This window comes from Carassius auratus, unplaced genomic scaffold (assembly GCF_003368295.1).
Source record: "Carassius auratus strain Wakin unplaced genomic scaffold, ASM336829v1 scaf_tig00002789, whole genome shotgun sequence".
Classification (NCBI taxonomy): Eukaryota; Metazoa; Chordata; class Actinopteri; order Cypriniformes; family Cyprinidae; genus Carassius; species Carassius auratus.
In genome coordinates this window covers 1-21783 of record NW_020523480.1, presented here as the reverse complement: position 1 = coordinate 21783, position 21783 = coordinate 1, and the positions used below count along the sequence as shown (strand labels likewise).

The window sequence follows — 21783 nt, the reverse complement described above, 5'->3', positions numbered from 1 at the left end:
CTCTTTGACCGACGACGTAACGGGGAGGCTTCGACCGGTGGCGATCGGCCTTAGCCTTGGTGCGCGACCTAGCCTGGAGCAGAGCTCTGCGAGCTCTGGTCCAGGTGCGGTGACACCTCTGGACTAGTGCGTGTGCGGAGGGGACCGAAACCTCGGATTCCGTACTGACAAAATTAGGTGGTTGGTACCCTAAACTACACTTAAATGGAGACATGCCCGTAGATGACACTGGCAAAGAATTGTGTGCGTACTCCACAACTGAGAGTTGCTGACACCAGGACGAAGGATTATTGGAAACCAAACATCGCAAAACCCTCTCGACATCCTGATTGGCTCGTTCGGTTTGACCATTGCTCTGGGGATGGAACCCGGAAGAAAGACTAACAGTCGCTCCTAACAATTTACAAAATTCTCGCCAAAATTTGGACACAAATTGGGGACCCCTGTCAGAAACCACGTCTGTCGGGAGGCCATGTATGCGGAAGACGTGGTCAATGACAGCTACCGCTGTTTCCTTGGCTGAAGGTAATTTGGGCAAGGGAATAAAATGAGTCGCCTTCGAGAACCGGTCCACTACGGTTAAAATCACCGTATTGCCTCTAGAGGGCGGGAGGGCGGTGATAAAATCTAGCGAAATGTGGGACCAGGGTCTTGAAGGGACAGACAGCGGTAAGAGTAACCCATCTGGAGGTCGATTGGAAGTCTTACCAATAGCGCAAACTGAACAAGCCAAGACGAAATCGTGGACGTCACGAGCCATACCAGGCCACCAAAATCGTTGCTTGACTAGAAATCTAGTTCTACTAACCCCTGGGTGACAAGCAACACTGGAACAATGACCCCACTGGAGAACGTCTGACCGTAACCCCTCCGGCACAAACAATCGGTTCGGTGGGCAACGAGCCGGGGGCGTTACCCCTTCTAAGGCGGTCAACACCTTCGATTCGACCTCCCATCTGAGCGCGGAGATAATGATGGTCCCCGGTAAAATGGGCTCGGGAGTAGCAGTACGATCGGAACGCTCAAAAAGACGGGATAAAGCATCGGGTTTGATGTTTTTGGAACCCGGCCGGTAAGAAAGTGTAAAATCGAAACGACCGAAAAACAATGCCCACCGAGCCTGCCTGGAGTTAAGTCTTTTGGCGGTTCTAATGTATTCGAGATTCTTATGGTCCGTCCATACAATGAAAGGTACACCCGACCCCTCAAGCCAGTGACGCCATTCTTCCAGTGCAAGTTTGACTGCCAACAACTCTCGATTGCCAATGTCATAATTAACTTCTGCAGGAGATAAACGATGAGAATAATACGCGCACGGATGCACCTTTCCGTCTGAGGATGCGCGTTGGGATAACACTGCTCCTACCCCCACCTCTGACGCGTCGACCTCCACTATGAATTGACGTGAGCGATCAGGGGTGACGAGAATGGGAGCTGAAACAAAGCAGCTTTTCAGTTTGGCAAACGCAGCCTCAGCTGCGTCTGACCACCTGAACGTCAAACTAGGGGAGGTCAAGGCGGTCAGAGGAGCGGCTAGTTGGCTGAAATTGCGAATGAAACGCCGGTAAAAATTGGCGAACCCCAGAAATCTCTGCAGGGCCTTGCGAGACTCTGGGGATGGCCAATTTACCACAGCCTTAACCTTCTCAGGATCCATGCGAACACCCTCAGTCGAAATGATGTGTCCTAGAAAAGAAACAGACTGTGCATGAAAAACGCATTTCTCCGCCTTGACAAACAATCCATTCTCTAGCAACCGCAGAAGCACTCGTCGTACGTGTTGCACGTGTTCCTGGAGAGACGAAGAAAAAATCAATATGTCATCCAGGTAAACATATATGAACAGATCGACCATGTCTCGCAACACGTCATTAACGAGTGCTTGAAAGACTGCCGGCGAGTTGGTTAGCCCGAACGGCATAACGCAGTACTCAAAATGGCCTCTAGGGGTGTTAAAGGCAGTCTTCCACTCATCCCCCTCCCTGATGCGGACCAAATGATAAGCATTACGTAAGTCCAATTTAGTGAAAACGGACGCTCCCTGCAACCTCTCAAAAGCTGAAGACATAAGCGGTAAAGGATAGGTATTCTTTACCGTTATGTTGTTCAGCCCTCGGTAGTCAATGCAAGGTCGCAAGGATCCGTCCTTCTTTCCCACAAAAAAGAACCCCGCCCCCGCTGGAGAAGAAGAAGGGCGGATAAACCCCGTTGCTAGAGAACTGGATATATATTTCTCCATGGCCGCCGTCTCTGGAATAGACAAAGAATATAACTTGCCCTTAGGCGGAGAAGTACCTGGCAATAACTCTATCGCACAGTCATAGGGACGATGAGGAGGAAGAGAATCAGCACGAGACTTACTGAACACCTCCTTCAGGTCGTGGTACTCCGCGGGCACGCTAGCCAAATCCACTGCTTCCCCCTGAAACACAGACTCAGAAACATTAACACCAGCAGACAAAAGACAAGACAAATGACATTCCTCGCTCCAGCTAACCACAGATCCAAGGCGCCAATTGATCCTGGGGTTGTGTTTCTGAAGCCAGGTGTGACCGAGAACGATGGGGGATTGAGGTGAGTCCGTGATGTAAAATGATATCTCCTCAGTATGGTTGCCAGATGTGGTGAGGGAAACAGGTAAGGTGGTCTGAGTGATGACTGGTAGTCTGTGTCCGTTGAGAGCAAAGGGTGCAATGGGGTGTTTGAGGGAGGTGAGAGGAATGTTAAGCTTACAAGCAAACTTGAAGTCCATGAAATTACCCTCTGCCCCAGAATCCAACAAGGCGTGATGCTCGAGTGCGTGGGTGGACCACCGTAGACTCACCGGAAGGAGTGTCGATGTAGATGAGGTCTTCCTGGCAGAGATCCCACCCGATAGTAGCCTCCGTTTTACTATCGGGCTTGGTCTTTTACCGGACAACGCTGGATGTGATGTTCTTGACTGCCGCAGTATAAACATAGTCCCAGGGATCTCCGCCTGATCCTCTCCTCCCGGGAGAGCCGAGCTCGCCCCACCTGCATGGGTTCATGATCTCCCGGTGGGCTGACCGCAACATCTGAGCGCTGATACTGAGCCTCCGGTCTGTTCGCGAGAACTGTTCTCCCCCTCCGTCTGGTGGCTTGATCGAGTCGATTGTCAACTCTGATGGTGAGGTCAATCAGACTATTGAGAGAAGTGGGGAGCTCGACGGCGCGGATCTCCTGTTGGATGCGGTCAGCCAACCCATGCAGGAAGTGATCCCACTGCGCCTCTTCGTTCCACTTACACTCCGCCGCCAGGGTGCGGAACTCAATCGAGTAATCGGAGACGGACCTTTCCCCCTGACGTAGGTCCGTGAGAAGGCGAGCCGCTTCCCTCCCGGCGACGGAGCGGTCGAAGACCCGTCTCATCTCTTCCGAAAGGGCGTGGAACGAGGCACAGCAGCTGTCTTGGTTTTCCCACACCGCCGTCCCCCAGAGGGCAGCCCTTCCCGTAAGTAGTGATAAGACGAATGCCACCTTCATTTCCTCGGTGTAGAACGTGCGGGGCTGCATGGCGAAGTGCAGAGAACAATGAGACAGAAATGATCGACAGAACTCTGGCTCACCCGCATATTTCTCCGGGATGGGGAGGCGTGGTTCGGGCTGGGAAATCCCCCCGGAGACGATCGGCGGTGTGGGTGGCGTGGGAGGCGCAGCGGGTGACGGTTGTTGTTGGTGTTGCGTCTGGAGAGCGAGCTCGGACACCTTCGTCACCATTGCTTGGAAGGCTCGACCCATCTCATCTATCGCCTTGTCTTGGCGATCCATACGACCCACAGCTCGTTGCAGAAATTCTTCCAGATGAGATGGGGAGCGGTCGCCTGCTGCTTCCATGATGGTCAGATCCTTCTGTAACGACAGATAAAAGAGGAGGAAGCAATTGCAGGCGATCAGATGTAGTTTATTGAGAAAGAGAGTCCAGGATGTTGGCAATGGCAAGGAAGGTCTACGGTGGCGTGAGATGAGCTGGGTGGTGAAGTCGGCGGTGCAGGTGAAGGTGGTCAATGGTTGAAACCAGGAACAGACCGGAACACTGACACGAGGACGACAACACTTAATCCACTCCAGCACACGAACACGGAAGACGGTAATCCAACTAGGACACGAAGACATGAGAGAGGATCTGACAACAGAGAGAGAGCGAGGTGAGTATAAGTAGCTGAGGTGTGATGAAGATCAGCTGGAGCGAGACAATCAACACCCAGGTGATGACAATCAACTAAACGAGCACATGGAGACAACGTAAGTACAAAAACAATCACAAAACATGACACGGAGGAAACACTGGATTTCCTACCGTGACAGGTAAGGTATCAAGAGAGAATATAGCATGTGTCTTGGATGACGTAAGTTGGCCGGACCCAACCCAGAGGAGAGATGGATCCTAGATACACCCAACCATCTCCACATGCAAGCACACACATTATGTTTGGTTTTACACTACATGCTAACACTACATATTTTTTATGTGTTTTTTTTTCTTTTCAAACTGTGTACAATAATACTACATTTACAACCACAAAGAGCAAAAAAAAATAATAATAAAGTTTGGTTTTATTTTTTGCTTTTGTTTTTACTTTATATGTTCAACAGCTCTCTCCAAATTACATTCAATCATGTACATGTGAGCTTTTAAAAGAAGAGCTTTAGGTTTTGAATTACAGTGTGTATATGACATAATCAAAAAATAACATTATGGTAAAGGTGTTTACAACGTAAGACAAATGTTTGTGATATTTTGACTGGTGTTTCATTTTGAAAGAGATGTGAGGCATTTTGCATCTTGTGTGTGCAATGCTTGAATTTGTGTGTTAAGTTTTGAAAAAAAAAGAGGAAAACTTTGCAAAATGTGTGCAAGCAGTTGAAAAAAACTATAATAGTGAGTTATTTATAGTAAATATTTATTTTATTTGTTTTACAAAATTTGGTCGCAAACTAGCTACACTCTAAGAAAAGGGTACAAAGTACTCCCTGGGGTGGTACCCAAAGGTAAAAAAGGTAAAAGTATTCCTTTGTGGTTGTTGTAAAATGTAACTAAATTTTATTCAGACTACATCTATATTAGCCATATACTGTACATTCAAACATAAATGTATGCATTATAAAAATATGCAACGTTTTAACAATGTAATTTAAAACTACTACAGAAGGTGGTGCAAGAGACTAGTATAACTTTGTCTCTTCACTCTTTTACAGATCCCTTGTTCCCACTGACTTGCTAAAACCACAGTGCATTCTTTATTTTCTTGAATCATATCAGTGTTGTTTCACCACTCATTTATTAATTTGGACTTTTATAGACAATTAAATTGCCAATGGATAAAATCAATTCTTTCCTTCCCTTTCAAAAAGTGGGTTGTAAAGGCTATGCCTGTTATTCAGAAAATGTTTGGTGTGGTCTTCCATCAGGGATCAACAATGCTGTCAAGGAATATAAGTTATATTATATCTGTTTAACTGTTGCAAATTAAAAGCCTAGAGTTGTTTGTTTGTGTGTGTGTGTGTGTGTGTGTGTGTGTGTGTGTGTGTGTGTGCGTGCGTGCATATGTGCGCGTGTGTTTGTGTGTGTGTGTGTGTGTGTCAAATGAAACATTTAAATGAAAACATTTATTGAAAAACATGCATTCTCCAGACTGCAAGTTTCAAAAAGAACTGCCAAAAGAAAGAAACAGCTTTGTTTAGCTAGCTAGCCCATATAAAGTGCAGTTTCAGACTTTCCTCACTGTATGGAGACCAATAAATCAATGACCCATTTAAGCTGTGAGCCATCCTCAGACATCCCCTCATGCCTGTATGTGAATGAGTGATGACAATTGAGGTCAGTTTTGAGGTTTGTTTCAGGACGGTTTTTTTTAACCAAATCACTGTTATGTGCAGGTGCATATAAATATCTAACTATACGAATATTTGCAGCATTTATTACTGAAAAAGACAGTGGGACAGTCTTTCTTCTAAAGCAAGATAGTGAGCAGCAACAGCTGCCACCTCATAATGCTGTCATCTTATATAATCCATGTAAATCCTGTCCATTAATATCTGAATGTTGATGTCTTCTCTCTACAAATTGTTCCCTCTTGTAATAACCAGCAAATAAAAAAATAATAAATAATAATTATAAATCAATAATTAATTAAATTAATGGAATGGAATCTCACACATTTTAATGATTTTTTATTTATTTATGAAAATAAAATAAAATAATTTTATCAAAATAAAATTAATTTGAATGTGTGTGTATATGAATCAAAATAATGAACAGTGGAATAAATAAATTATAACAATATTAAATTAACAAAAATTAAAATTTATGCTCTACTGATGGGTGACCTCAGGAACCCCAGACGCTCGCCATCGTGTTAGACCACGTGTGTGCACCGAGCACATGCACGCTCGTGCTGCAGGGACTGAACCATTCTAGTCCACAACATGGGTGGGTGACAGCAGTCCACGTATGTACGTGTATTTATAGGTTTTTCACAGTGACATAGCTGATCCTTGTTGGAATTATTTGAAAAAAGTTGTGATTGTAAAATAACAATATGTTGTAATATGTTAATATGTATACATTTACAAATCACTGATTTACAATGTTGGGCGGTAAATAGTTACTAGTAACTGTAATAATATTAGCTACGTTTTGCAGTAACTATAAGTATAACTAATTACTAATAAGATTTCAGTATTAATATTACAGTTACCATCCATAAAACAGCTTAGTTACATAGTTACTTTGGATACCTCAACCATGTGGTACATTATATCACTATAATTAAAAATATTTAATATTAAATATGTTTCAAGCTACACTTGAAACACTTACATCACTATTGAGTGTTTGTAATAACTTATGACTGCGATCCAGTGTGGATTTTGAAATATGTTTGTTAGTAGCATTCAAAAATAGACATTCTAACATCCTAAAATAATTTTATGAGGAAGATACACAGTTACAATTTCTGTGGGGCATGAAGAAAAAGTAATGTAACTAGTAGTGTAACTAATTACTGTTGCCAGAAAGTAATAAGTAAAGTAACAATATTACTTTTGAAAGGAGTGACTAGTAATGAGTAATATATTACTTTCTTTGAGGAAGTAGCCCAACACTGCTGTTGCGTCATCTCATTGACCTTTACATTTCTAGTAATACTCAGCATTGGCTACAACAGCAGTTATATATATATATATATATATATATATATATATATATTCAAACTGCATAAAAATGTTATTTTATAAGTTGTGTTAAATACACATTAAATGACTGTTTTTAATTTCTAAATTGAAATTAAGTATATTTATAGTCAAAATGTTCTGTTGGTATTCTGGCCAATTCTTGATACTCATGACTGAAAAAAATCACGATATTTGAAATAAAATAAAAAATTTTTTTTTTTTTACAAATTATGATTTAAGTAGCCTAATGTAAATGCACATGTGTAAATTGTCGTTCATATATTTTCGCATGCATTAAACCAACATATATAAAAAGAAAGAACAAACAGTTATTTTATTTAAAAACAAATTTTCACACCATTTCTCATATGCGGTTCACCTTACCACGTTAACAACATTGATTTAACGTAACTTAAAGCCACAGAGGCGTACCGTGTACGTGTGTCCTCATAGGTCAGCAGTTCCCCCTGTACAGGAAAGTGGGACGATCCAGTCAAGTTCTCACTTGACTTCATTCAGAGTTCATTCAGTTCAGACTAGAAGCTCGTTGTTGTTTGAATCTTGCTACCCCATTGAATGAAAACAAACGATGATGTCAACGAACATTTAAGCTCTGCGAAACTTCCTCAAGCTCTAGAAATATGAACGCGGAAGGTGTTTACAAGCGCACGCACAAAACGTGAGGAGGCGCGATGGATGCAAAGGACAGAGAGCGGCTGCGGACACGGAACGCTTGCAAAAGAACCGAAAGCGCCAGTGTCCTGCGCTCGCTCAGCGTCGACAACATAAACGACAATGAGGCAATGGCAGGCGTCTCGGACCTGGTTAAACATGGCAGTCTTGAACAGCGACTCATCGCCCCGAGGTACAGCTTGCTCCGTGAAGTTGGCAGGGGCAGTTATGGCGTTGTGTACGAAGCCGTTGCCCGTAAATCAGGTGCAAGAGTGGCGGTGAAGAAGCTGCGCTGTGACGCGCCTGAGAACGTGGAGTTGGCGCTGGCGGAGTTTTGGGCTTTGACCAGTCTGGAGAAACGCCATGAGAATGTGGTGCAGCTGGAGGAGTGTGTGCTTCAAAGGAACGGGATGGCCCAGAAAATGAGCCATGGTAATACGCGTTCAAAGCAGTATTTGAGGTTGGTCGAGACCTCGTTGAAAGGTGAGATGTTTTTATTCAAGCCCTGGCGTTTTTCTGGAAGGTCAGCGATGGGAGAATGCTTTGTCACGAGCTCAAACAGTGGCCATTGTTTGTGGCCTTTCACTCATTTAGTAGCAATGGCATGTTAGCCATTTAAAATATAAGAAATGTCAATTTTTATTAGCTTTCCCATTGTAACGTTACTCTGAAATAAAACGGTGAGACTCCATTGTTTGGAAGCGAGTCTGGCGTTTCACTGATGACACCGGACGTCGATATTGCGCATGTCTATGTTCTACATTAAGACTGTTTACATTTTATGTAAGAATGTGGCTACTGTCGGTCAGGTTTGCCCTCCCCCACCATCCTCTCGGTTATGAAACTCTGAGGTTGGAGGTGGGGGAGGTGCTGTGTTGGGGTCAAACCTTCTCCACACCCGCTATACCAACTTCTAACAATGAAGGAAGTGTGTTTCCTTACATGACAACTGTGTAAATCATCTTACTGGTCAAAAATAGACAATGGGGATTAAGTACATACATTCCAGGCCAATTTGATGTCATGCATCTTAATGTCTTCTTTGTGTGACTTTTCACATGCAGATCTTCTGAATCATGTAGGCTTTTATACTGTATGATATGCAAAGTGTTGCTAGATGCATTTGCGTGAAAGCTGTTTGTCTGGTCTATATTTAGTGTAAATGGAAGAATGTTTTACTTCTAATATGGGTGAAATGTTATGAATTAATCATTGAAAGTGTTTCCAACACCTAATCTATGGTGGGTACACAAGACTAGTGTCAAAGTAGTGCTTGCTCAACAAAACCAGAGAAAGTGGCAAAAATAACGCCCATGAAAGCACAGGACCATGCTTATTAATTAGACTAAGGCATTTTGGCTCGTATTGGGATACAAGCCGGTTTGTTGTTCTTATGGGAGCTTGTCCAGTCCTGTGAGAAGAAACCTCATCAGTTCAAACTGGTTCCACAGCAATCCAACCTCTAAAACTGATGACAAATCAATTCTTCTTCAACTCTTTTCATTGAATTAACTCCTTTTTTTATCTGCTGCTCTCATTCTCCCATCTTATAAAACATGTTTTCAATTGCTATAGCACACAAATGTTATGTGGAAGGTTTTCCTACAGTTTTCGCTCCCATGCTGATGTGTTTTTTCTCTTTTCCTAAACACAAGGTTGGGGTGTGACATATTAAAGAAAAAGAAAAAAGTAACGTTTATCTCATAGACCCTTTAAGGCAAGTTGATGCACTTGACGGCCATATTTGTAAGCTATTTCTAGGCATGCATGCACAGGTCATGTTTACTTGAATGGGGATAGACCAAACCTATGTAACCGTAGCATATTTCAAATCAGCAATGAAATTTGACAACAGCTTGTTTTCATAGATTGTGCTAATGTGCATGCATTCTATGGTAAAAAATTAATTTAAACTTAAAATCAAGATTTGCATTCCTGTAAATGACGATTGGTACTTTTAACTGTAAGGCGAAACTACAGCTGCCATATTGTGTGGTACAATTTATCTACAAATAGACCTTCTCTGCCTTATACAGTTTCTGGTTTACATTATAGCCATGATTTACTACTTGCTATTAGTAAGAGGCATGTGATTATTAGTGCAAAGGACATTCTCATTTTACTGAGCATTTTATTTCATTTTTGGTCTGTTTTTCCAAACAGACTGACTTGTAGTCAGTGCACTAGGATATCAACTAAATCAAAGCCAAAATAACAAACGAAAAGCCACAAATCTCCATCTTTTGATTTCATGCCTTCTTTAAACATCATAAATAATCTAACTTACTGTCAATAAGCAACAACTGGTAGTTTAAACCATAGTATTTCTGTTGAAGGGGAAGTCGTTTAAGACTTTTAATTAGGCAACAACAGTTTTGAGTAGGTTCTGCGAAAGTTGCATTATAATCCTTCCTTTTGAAATCATGGTTGTTTTTTTATTAAAGTTTCATACCAATGCAAACATCTCCTAAATGTTAAAACTTTTTTGTTTGTGTGTGTTCTTTTAGGTGAGCGTGTATTGTCGTGTCCTGATGAGCCCTGCTACCTGTGGTTTGTTATGGAGTTTTGCGAGGGAGGGGATCTGAATCAATTCATCTTGTCGCGACGGCCCGATCCCCGTACCAACGCCAGCTTCATGATGCAGCTGAGTAGCGCTGTGGCGTTCCTGCATGAAAACAACATTGTTCACAGAGACCTTAAACCAGATAATATCCTCATCTCGGAGCGTTCTGGCGCACCTGTGTTGAAAGTAGCCGATTTCGGACTGAGCAAAGTGTGTGCTGGTCTGAGTGCCGGAGTACGAGACTCAGAGGAGGGACGGGATAAAATCAAGAACAGTGTTAACATCAACAAGTTCTGGCTCTCATCGGCATGCGGCTCAGACTTTTACATGGCACCAGAGGTTTGGGAAGGTCATTACACAGCCAAAGCAGACATTTTTGCTGTAGGCATTATCATCTGGGCCATGATAGAGAGAATCACATTCATTGACGCCGAGTCAAAACGGGAGCTTCTCGGGACGTATGTGCGGCAAGGTTCGGATATCGTCCCAGTTGGAGAGGCTCTTTTGGAGAACCCAAAGATGGTGCTGAGTATTCCCCAGCGCAGGCGCTCGCACATGCCTGAGGCACTCCGGAAACTTTTGCAGGACATGCTGGCCGTCAATCCTCAGGACCGACCAGACGCACTAGAACTGCACAGCAGGATGGGACAGGTCACTTGCGCAGCATGAACTCTGACCTGAATGCACACACAGGTAAGCCTTTGCCAGTGCAGTTTCCAGAAATGTTGTTTTTTGACTATATTTTTGTGTCCAGTGGCAGTAATCACAGCTGGTAACAGACAATGGTAGAATGGCAGAAATGCTGTGTATTCTTATGTTATCTCTTAAGGACAAACGCAGGATGAATTTGAAAGCCGGTAGAAAATTTGATATTATGCTCTTTTACAAAGTCTTGATTTTGTTTTGGGGGAGTACTTGAACATGCTCTCATGCTTGGTGGTTTGAAAAATGCATGGGTTGGGTTTGGGATGAGGGGTCACAATGTCGGCTCAAAATTGCGATGTCTATCATCCATCGGCGATAGTCGGCGTGGGCTATGGGCCCAACCCTAGCGTCAATATTGGCATATGAATTTGAGCCAAATTCAGACCCCAAGAATATTTAGTCAGTGGATCACGCAGAAATTTGCACACTGATATTGCCGGACATATAAGAGTGGTAACGTTGTTGTTTTTTGGGCTAAATCACATTTTAGGTACGATGTCAACAACTGATTAAAAAAAAAAACTGGATTTACTATGTACAGATAAGTGCAGCAGTAATTTGTAATGATTATTGGTCTTTAATTCTAACGTTATAACATTATAATCTTTGCAGTGACACTGTGATACAGTTGAATTTATATATACACCATAGTCTCACAATTGAATTGTAAGTTCTGCAGATTACATCATTGTCCAGTATTGTACTGTAAGCTATTTATAAAATGTTTTCATAACTGTAACATACATATTTACATACATAATTATTAAGGTGCATGTGTAATAACCGCATTAAAATTCTCAGCGAGGTAGAAAACATTATGCTGCAATTAAATTCAAAAGGCACGGGGTGAAAAAAAAGTACTCTTTAAAAGTGTTTCTTCACCATGGCGAAAGCTTAGTAGCACTTCGTCGTTGTCGTCGTAGTCTTGTCTGATGCACTCAACAAAGCGTTCTAACCACAACCTCATCCCTCTCTATCCCCCAACCATTCGAATTTCTATAGGTGGGAATTATTTTAATAATATTGTAAAGGACAGCTTTGTGACATCACAAAACCCTGGGAAAAACGCTGTAGTCCAAACGAGCCGTTCATTGTAGTTCTTGAAAAAGGATTCTTTTATCACGTTATTGCAAGTGTCTTATTTGACCATTTCAGTTTCACAGTGGTTTTGACAGCTCTGCTGGGACTCTATCAGGACGTGATTTGTTTAATGACATGACTTTCAGAGAGCTTCTGTTTGCATGCTATAACAGCCTCTTTTGTTTTTAAAAGTGCATGCTGGGATAGCTGTTATACAACCGCACCCATTCTCCACCACCCCTCCTCTAACACTCTCCATTCCTCCTCCTTCATCTCTCTCTATTTTCCATACTCTTTGCCCTGGGGGACAATGCTCATCAGGCAGACCAGGTGACTCGAAGTTCTTCCTAGTCCTGAAATGGAAAGATTTTTTGTTTTGACATGCCACACATAACTGACAGTTCCTTGCAAGAACCAGTTTATTCAAAGTATTACTGCATTAGGGTGCATAATGAACTTTCTCAGTTTCAGTTATGAACCAAAATTAAATGTTTGTTTTTTTTGTTAAATATTGATATTTATTATAGGTATCGATATTGAACCTTTACCAAAAAATGAAAATTGTCATCAATTATTCAACCTCATGTTCCAAATCTATATGACTTTAAATCACAAATTAGGATATTTTTTACGAAACCTGAGAGATTTCTGTCCCTCCATTCAGGTGACCAAAACATAAAAGATCTAAAAAGATGATAAATGCTTTGTAAAACAAATCATTAGCTACACAGAGCCGTTGGTTACTGACAAGCTGTGCTAAAACATGCTCAAAATATGATTGTGGTTTAGCGCAGCTTGTCAGTAAGATGTGCATTAAATATCACATTCGATTTATGGTGCAGCCCTAGTTTAAAACAGCGTGAGAGAGTGAGTAAATGTTAACTGAATTTTGATATAGGTTTAATTACCCCTTTAGTTTAAAAACACTAACAATTTAATGTGACACCGTGAAATGTAATCTCTTAAGCAAGTCTCAAAATGTATTCAAATAAATGTTGCAATGACCAAATCATGCTGTAGCATTTATAGGTGATTGATTTTAGCTTTTAGTATTTTATTTTTGGTTAACTTGGATACTAAAATAGTATTTGTGTGCTCAAAAAGAGTATGAATGCATATGAAAGGGCTTGTGAGTTCCCCAGCCATTATGAGGACATTACAGCTGTCTGCTACTCCAGTCGTCTTTTGTTCACCATCCCCCTCTCCTTCTCTTCTGTTGCTACATTCAGACAGGAAAAGAAAACTGCTTGGAGCCTCTTGGTTCATTTGCGCTCTCTCTCTCTCTCTGGTCTGTATGTGTGGGACGTGAGATGGTGGGTTTGCATCCGAAACGGCATGCGCTGTGTAGTTTGAGTGACTGCAGCGGGGCGTTTAGCTCTCTTCCTGACTCAGCACATAGTTTGAGCTGCAGGATATGAGGAGGGGTGAGCTCTTTATACTGTATGCATCTGAGATCAAGCGGCAGTCGTGTTGACTGATTACAAATAGCCTGCAAAGATTTTTCTATGCGAGATGTTTTTAATGCTTGTAAATCTGATTACTTATCAAGCAATCTGAGATTTGGACCCATTTAAGTCATGCATTATGCAACAGCACAGCTATTATGACATCATTTCATCCTGTCAATCAACCTCTTTTCTTTTTAGTTTGTATGTCGTGTTGTTTTCTGTCTTCTGGGTTCCCATGGTCAATGGAAAATGTATTATATTAGCTATTAATGCATTTTAAGTTCATATTAAATGTCTGTATAGTCAAATGTGTGACTATTTCAGGTACTAATCCTAACGACTTGTATTGTTTTTATTCTGTTTTAGGTTTTCCCTTTCCATAACAGACCAGAAGGGACCGCATTGCTTGGAAAACTGTGAATCCTCCATTGCTGATTTAATGTGAAGAGTACAAAGTACTCAACATGAACACCAATACAAAGTTTGCCACAAAGAGATTTCCAACTGACCGTTCACTTTTTTTTTTGTTTACATTAGTAATTTAAACGAATCATTCAGTTATCCCAGAAGTGTTCAGCCTAAATCAATCATCAGTTATGTCACTCAGAGTGAAGTATAGCTAAAAATGATGTTACGATGCAGTGAGTACAATCAAGCTAAATCAAGCAAGGTCTTTAATAGTCTTACTGAGGGACTGGGACTTTAAAATTCTGTTCTCAGAGCCTCCCTGCTCGCTCATCCCCTCAAAACAATCATATGCCATAAAAACAGACCATGAGGAAAGTATTTCAGTTATTTTATTCAGTTTTATGAGCAGTAAAGCTTTCAGTTTTAGTTTACAAATTATTACAATTTTTTTTGGGGGGGGGAAGGAAATCCAAATACAAACAATTGTCACAAACCCTGTCATTACCATAGTCTCACACTTGGCTCTTACTTGACTCCACAAAATTTGATCATCTTTATCTTTCCTCTGTCACAACAAAATAGCTGAAATCATGAGAATTAAAGACCAACTTTCTTTAACCTGGTTTTCATTTGCCATTAAAATGCTGATGATTTTAAGCCCAAACCCAATATTACGCAGATTTATCCTGGTGCCTTGAAGTCTAGTGATATAAGTGAGATTTCTAGTAGTGTTTTGTTTTGTTTTACAGCTTTATCTTTTAGACATGCAGTACGTTTTGCAAGTTTTTAATATTTTAACAATTTACATATTAGACATGCGCAGTTTAACCATTTAGGTGTTTGTTTGTACATTGTGTGAGAATTTTTTTTGGCCAAAAAAAATGATTCATTCTGGTGCCCCCATTTACAATAATGCGGTCACTTATGAAAAAAATAGTGTGAACAACACTTCTGCACGGACACGCACACTACTACAGTTTCACGGTTTAGTTGCCTTGGAATCTGGTAGTTTAAAATATGGATTTGATTATGATTCAAGGGAGCAGTTAAAGACCGTGTGAGTGTTATTTGTTTTATATTAGAAATACTACTTATGCATTTTCAATATAGAACAGATTTTTTGGTTGATTTGTCAAAAATCCAATATTTCTTTTTTGTTAACCGACTACTTGATGATTTCAAAAACAGGATGTGAGCTCATTAGTGTAGCTCTTTTTCATCTGTGTCCTGAATGCTTCACAGAGAAGAATTTGGAGTGGTTTTGCCTGACAGTTTGTGTGTGCTATAGTTCTACCTCAGCACTCGTGTGTTTTAGTATCTAATTCACTAAATAAACTAACAGTGCTTTCTGTTTTTTGGTGAGGCTAGTAATAAATGTTTTTCAGATGGAATAATTTATTTATTTTTTGTTGTTTTTTTTAATAATAAATCTATAGTGTCAAGCTTTTTAATACTTTTAGCTTCTTTTATTCCCCTTTCTCTGTTCGTGACTGCTTATTGCTGTCTGCTGTGAGAGAAACCTGAGGCCTGAGAGATCAATACTTTTTTCTTTTTTTAGATTAAATCAGCCTCAGGTTTAAGGTATTTTGAGAGATTCTGGACTGTGTGGCTCTCCACCTGGGAACAAGAAGTGTTTTGTTACTTTTTAAGTGTTCAATTATGTTTTTATTTTGTCAGCTAATGCTATTTGGTTTTATTGGGAACATTCTTTCGGATTCTTTTAAATCCACTTTAATTTTCCCGAATGGCAATTTAAATGATTGTGTCTTTTACAAGGTTCAGTTAATCCTGGAAAGAGTTGGTAAATGTTTGTGCATTTGCTTTTTTGTCCTCTTAATTATGACTCTTTTCAATTGGAATGTTTCAGAGAGCATAAACACAGAGAAATGAGTTTTAGCAGTCATACGAACCACAGTATTAGACTGCACTTGCACTGAAGAGAGTGAACCGAGTTTAACAAAAGCTCACTTCCTGTTCTATAATCTCTTTTGCTTCAATTCTTTGTATTCCTTGTGCTCCAACTATGACTGTACAGCGCACTCTATGCAACCTCTTCTTTTCTGACACTGTATGATGCTGCTCTGCTCAGACCATGGCAATTTGTTGTTCCTTTTATGATTTTTTTTTTTTAATGGAACACTTTCTGCTTTTAGTGTGCAAATGTTTGGAAATTTTTTCCTTTGTGTAAAGCACACTAGAGCTGTGGACGCTTCATTAGCTCGGGTATCATCCCTTTTTCTTTTGTTGTTTTTGTTCAATAAACCATGTAAAACCATAACCTATGTGTGGTTTCAATGTTTGTTAAAGTATTGTTCCAGAAAACGTTTTCAAAATTACAAAAAATGGCAAGTTCCACATGAAATTAAATGTGACATTTTGAAGTAAAAAGTTATTACTGTGACCAGACTTTAGTTTAATTGCTACAGTCTGACTACTAAATACTCTTTTTGGTTTTTGTTATCAGATACCCCAAACAGCCACACTACACTAATCAGTTCAGACAAGATAAATCCCCTCCTAAAACAAAGTGATCACCCTCCATAGACTGCTGTTATCCAGTGTATTAGGCAGTCATGCGGGAGAGGTATTGTTCTCGTACACCAGCACCCAAACACCTGCCTGGATTTATAACCTGACACTATCAGTTCAGCCAATTTAGGGCCTAACCTTGTGTCATATCTCACAATTAAAGCCATTGCCATAGTCATGAATAATGCGGAGTATATCAGCTGCACCAGAGAAGGAAATGATGTCTAATTACTACATATTAAATCTAATAATAAGGTGACAGACAGAAAGAGTCTTGAAGAGCGAGGAGACATGGGGGAAGGGAATGGCCAGTCTGTGGTGATGGTGTGTACTGGGGGAGGGTCTTTCCCATTCTGTAGGATCATATTGGATGACGGAGTAATCTTTGTACTCACTGACCCTGCGGATGGAGGGAAACCGCTTTGTAATCAGGTCATTACATAACACAATATGTGCATCTTAGAATGACAATGTGAGGTTCTATTTTTCCAGGTTTTTAGGCATCATTCAAACATTTCAGGAACTGTGGAATAGCATTTTCTTAGATAGTTTTGCATAATGCATTATTTTAGTGGTCACATAAAGATGAGCTTTTCTGAAAGCTTGCAGTAGAATGCAGCATCATGAGTGATGCGTCACTCGATTTAGGTCACTCTAAATGGAGCATAAGTGCGTCAGAGTCAATCAAAAAGGCTAGGTCAGTAACAACTGGACGGATACTGTTTCAGAGATACACAATAGTCTGATTTATTATATGCTTGTGAGTTTTGACTGTCCATATGCAAACACAGAACAAGATTCTAGTTTGTTGTTTTTAGTTGAAGTAGACTCTGCACCTACATTTTTGGTTTCAACTCTTGAAAGTCTATGATGAAACACATTTCAGTAAAAGAACTGACTAAAGGCAGGCCCTACTTACTAACTTAAGATTTCTAAATAGCAACATTAAATATTTTCTGGGATATGAATGAACACAAACTTTGATTTAGGCTTCAGGCAGGGAATGATTTATGTGTGCTAATAGCTTTAAGCCTCATGGAAACATAAAGGAGTGGTGAAACCATTCTGTGCCTGGTGAAATATCTGAAACACCGCCCTGACTCATCACCTCTCTGTCTCAGATCTTGAAAGCTTCTAGGTAAAGGGAGCAGATCATATAATTTGCAAATGGAAACTGTACACTGTAATGTACTGTTAAAGCAAATCTTAAATACAACCAAACATGCAGCCATTGAATAATTAAATAGAGCACATAAAAGAGTAAAAAATGTGTGATTTGTCAATTAACTGATTTCTAGTATTATGTAAATTCAAAAATTCACATTGATGTTACAGTAAATAAAAATTTAATTCAGTTAAAGATGGCCATCACCGCCACCTTGTGGTCACTTCAGAAATTGTATAGTAAATGTAGGATTACTGCTGTGCTGTATCATATTGAATTTAAGATATAAGCCCTGAGGAGTTTATGGGTGGGAAGCTGACTATGCTTAAAGCTTATATAACTCTGCTTATGTAATTGTGAGACACAAGCAGAACTGGCATGCCACTATAATAGCCACGCTCAAACATATAAGTATTTAATTTTTAATGATATTGTACAATAGGACTCTATGTTAACATTGAGTTTGTTTTTATCTGTCTGTTATACTTTAACACAATGACTGATGTAGTATTAATAATTAAATTTGTTATGCAGTGAAATGGAATCTAATTCATTGTGACACCAAGTGATTTACAATGCAAATACATTCTTTGTTCCCATACCTTTGGCAGAACAGTAAAAATACTGTTGTATGGGGATATAGTGTAAACAGTAAAACAGAAACTGAGAACAAGACAGCCTGCAAATGACAGCCCAAATTCTATCTGCTTCTTGAAAATTACAACAGATAGTGTAAAGTGGATCTCATCTCAGTTTTGGGCATGCTATTTGCATATGTAAGTATGAGTGGTAGCATGGGATTTAGCATATGGGATTTGTAATGATTTAATACAAGAGTGTGGTTTTCATGTCTTGTACAACAAAACAGGAGAACTTGAAAGAAAAAATATTAATAAAAAATATATTTAATGATTTATATTAATGATTTTAATCCAAAACTAATTAATATAGATCAAATTTTACTACCATATTACACTAGTTAAAATTTTTAAAATGAAAGCTTATCATTGTTATGCTGATGACATGCAACTGTATTTTCTTTAGTACTGATAGACTAGACAAACTGTCCCTTTTGCTATTGTTTAGTCTCCATAAACAAATGGATGGCAGACATACTGATAAAACAGAGCTGATGATTACTGCCCCTGACAGCACCCTAAGATAAGGCAGGTTATTGGGGGTCTATCATCCTCTGACTGCAGTGACATAAGAAATTTGGGTGTCATTTTGATAGATCTTTACGTTTTAAATAAGTCTGTAGTTTGCTTATGTTTTTTCCATCTCAGGAACATTGCTAAGATTAGCTCTATTGTTTGTTGTCTATTGTTTGATGGAGATGCTTGTCTATTGTTTGATGGAGATGCTCGTTCATGCCTTTATCTCTTCTCTTCTCAATATTCTGTACTCTGTTTGAACAAATCTATTATGATCAGTTACATGCTGTACAGAAAATGGGTGCAAGGCTTTTGACTAGGACCAGCATATGGTCCCACATTACTCTCATGCTTAAGGCCCCTTCATTGGCTTCCTATTGATTTAGAGTGCATTTTAATATTTTGGTTATTGCTTATAGACCTCTGCATGGTCAGGCACCCGTTTATATCCAGACCAGGATCTATTACATGCACACTCTCCTAGCCAGTCTTTGAGATCTTCCAGCCTAGACCATTTCATTATTCCTAGAACATACACGTCTTAAGACAAAAGTGGACCATGCTCTTTGTGTTGTGGCTCTAAGGCTCTGGTACACGCTTCCTTTAACACTGAGAACAAGGCTATGGGTTTTGTGGAATCTAAAAAAAAAAAAAAAAAACTTACAGATCTTTTGGACAATCTTTTAACAACATGGTTTGAATTTTGTGTTATTTGAACTGCTGGTATTTAATTTGTTTTTATATAATTTTTTTTACTGTAGGCCTAAAGCACTTTCTGGCTCCTTGTCTGTGAAAGGTGCTAGATAAATTTTACTTACATAACTGCTACAAATTTATATGGTAGAAAAAGTAATAGTAGTATGCTATTTCGTATTCTCTTTTACAGTCATTTACACTTTACTTTTAACTAATTAAATAAATAAATAGATAACCCATTGGCGGACAGCCGCTCTGACGCAATATTAAAATCTCAGACTAGGCTCAGCGCAGAGTTAGTCAATTAATGCAGAGTTTTCTATTGTTTATATTTATTTAGTTGTCATAAAACACATTAAAAGTGTCCAGCGGACATAGAACCACTCTCTGTGCAGAGGTTTTTAGTTTGACGTAATTTTATCCCAATGTAGCCGTCATGTTTATTAGGAAACTCTGATGACTAGTTGACTTCTAGATGATGCCGTCGCACGTCGATGACAATATAACAAACACGTTGAGACAAGACGATGGAATGTTGCACAGTCGGTTAGTGTACCGTCGTGACGCGAGGTCCCGTAAGTTTCAGTCTTTAAAACTAATATACGCAACAAACTAACTGTTCCAGTGCTTTCACACCCACTCGCACTGCTCACTCCGCCCATGAACCGTCAGTTTATAGAAGGAAGCGCTGAGACACCAGAGAGAAGGATTGCTCGTGTGCCAGCTGATCAGAAGTGAAGATGGCTGAGGGAAAACTAGGTGCTAACATCGGGGGCAACATTGGCGCGGGAGCTGGCATCCTGGCCAAACGCTTTCAGAAATCAATGAACCGAGCACAAGAGAAGGTAGGTGGGGTTATTTTTTCTTTTCTTTCTTTTTTTTTTAGTTTAGTTTAGGACCTTGGCTCTCATGTCATGCTGCTCTGGGTGGTGTATTTTGTACGTGGGGTGTCCAACATATTTGCTCCAAAATGTTTAGAGGCCTAAAGAAAACTGGTACAAATGTTCAGAAGATATGTAAATATAGTGTCAGTTGTTATAGATGTTTCAAATGAAATTGTGTGAACACAAAGACTACCACTTCCTGCCCTCAATCACTTCCTCCCTAGGTTCACCTCCTCTCTACTATATAGGAGACTGCACACTTTAATAGTGTTTAAGTTAAAACACCAATTTTTCACATTTTGGAACTTTTAAGTTTGTTAATACTTCCTTTGAACATTTCTGATATTTCCTAATCATAAGTGGCAATGGCTGCAACTGATATTTCAAGGGTAAACGTTGAACCGCTTGGCGATTTGATATTTCAGAAACCACATCGGCCTACAGTGACAAATCTTGTTACTCGGCCTGGTATAGTGTCTTGCGGTTCTTATCTGAAATGATTGATCAGAATGGGTCTTCTCCATGTGATTGTGTTGTTTGTAGGTCCTGCAGAAAACTGGGGAAAACCATGGAGACAAAAGATGAGCAGTTTGAGGAGTGCTCTGCCAACTTAAACAAACAGCAGGTACTTCATCAGTACATGTCTGAGAGAACGACACATTGGCTGTAGGTCACAGTAGATTTTGTTAGCTCATGCATGTCACAGACTGTCACTCAATATTGGACACTGCTGTTTTTCAAAGCGACTGCATTGGAAGAGTTGTGTTGTATGAACATGGACAGAATCAACGTTGAAAGTAGCACAGGAAACTCCACCTTTAGAACATGTCAATATGTGACTTGCTGTACAGTTGCAGAGACTGACCTTTTCTGCCTCTGTTCTGTACTGCTTATGCTATCAGCCAACCCAGGAAGCCCTTTTAAAATGCTATTTTAGTTTGGTATTAGTACCACGTTTCATTATGAACACTAACAAACTTAATCAAATTAGACTAGTGACCTAGTTTCTCACTTATCTTTACATCCTATTCCATATCCTGGATACATCGTACCACTGAAAATATATTGTATTTGTTAAATGATGGTAGATAGTTTTACACTCTATAGATGTAATCCAGTTAACATAATGAATTAGGTCATTTCTTCTTTTAACCTTAAATAACTTTTTTTTTTTTGCCAAATATATTGATTTTTTTTTATTAAGAAAAAAACACAACCTACAGCAGCTTTAGAGACGCTCATTAGCAATATCTATGGCTTTCGAATGTACATAAAAATGTAAAAT

The 21783-nt window shown here is 39.9% G+C and overlaps 1 protein-coding gene across 1 annotated transcript; it reads left to right on the top strand.

The window, feature by feature from the left end:
* Window positions 1–7652: 7652 nt before the first annotated feature.
* On the top strand, window positions 7653–16317 carry LOC113070032 (serine/threonine-protein kinase 35-like). Its single transcript, XM_026243188.1, has 3 exons — window positions 7653–8349; window positions 10374–11122; window positions 14029–16317. The coding sequence occupies exons 1-2, from the start codon at window positions 7887–7889 to the stop codon at window positions 11096–11098; spliced, it is 1188 nt and encodes a 395-aa protein (XP_026098973.1). The 5' UTR covers window positions 7653–7886; the 3' UTR covers window positions 11099–11122; window positions 14029–16317.
* Window positions 16318–21783: the final 5466 nt, after the last annotated feature.

What these genes read in the sequence shown, in the direction of transcription:
- LOC113070032 (XM_026243188.1), top strand. Translation starts at nt 7,887, where the DNA reads ATGGATGCAAAGGACAGAGAGCGGCTGCGGACACGGAACGCTTGCAAA. An exon ending in GGTCGAGACCTCGTTGAAAG is followed by an intron (nt 8,350 to 10,373) that starts GTGAGATGTTTT and finishes GTGTTCTTTTAG; the next exon opens with GTGAGCGTGTATTGTCGTGT.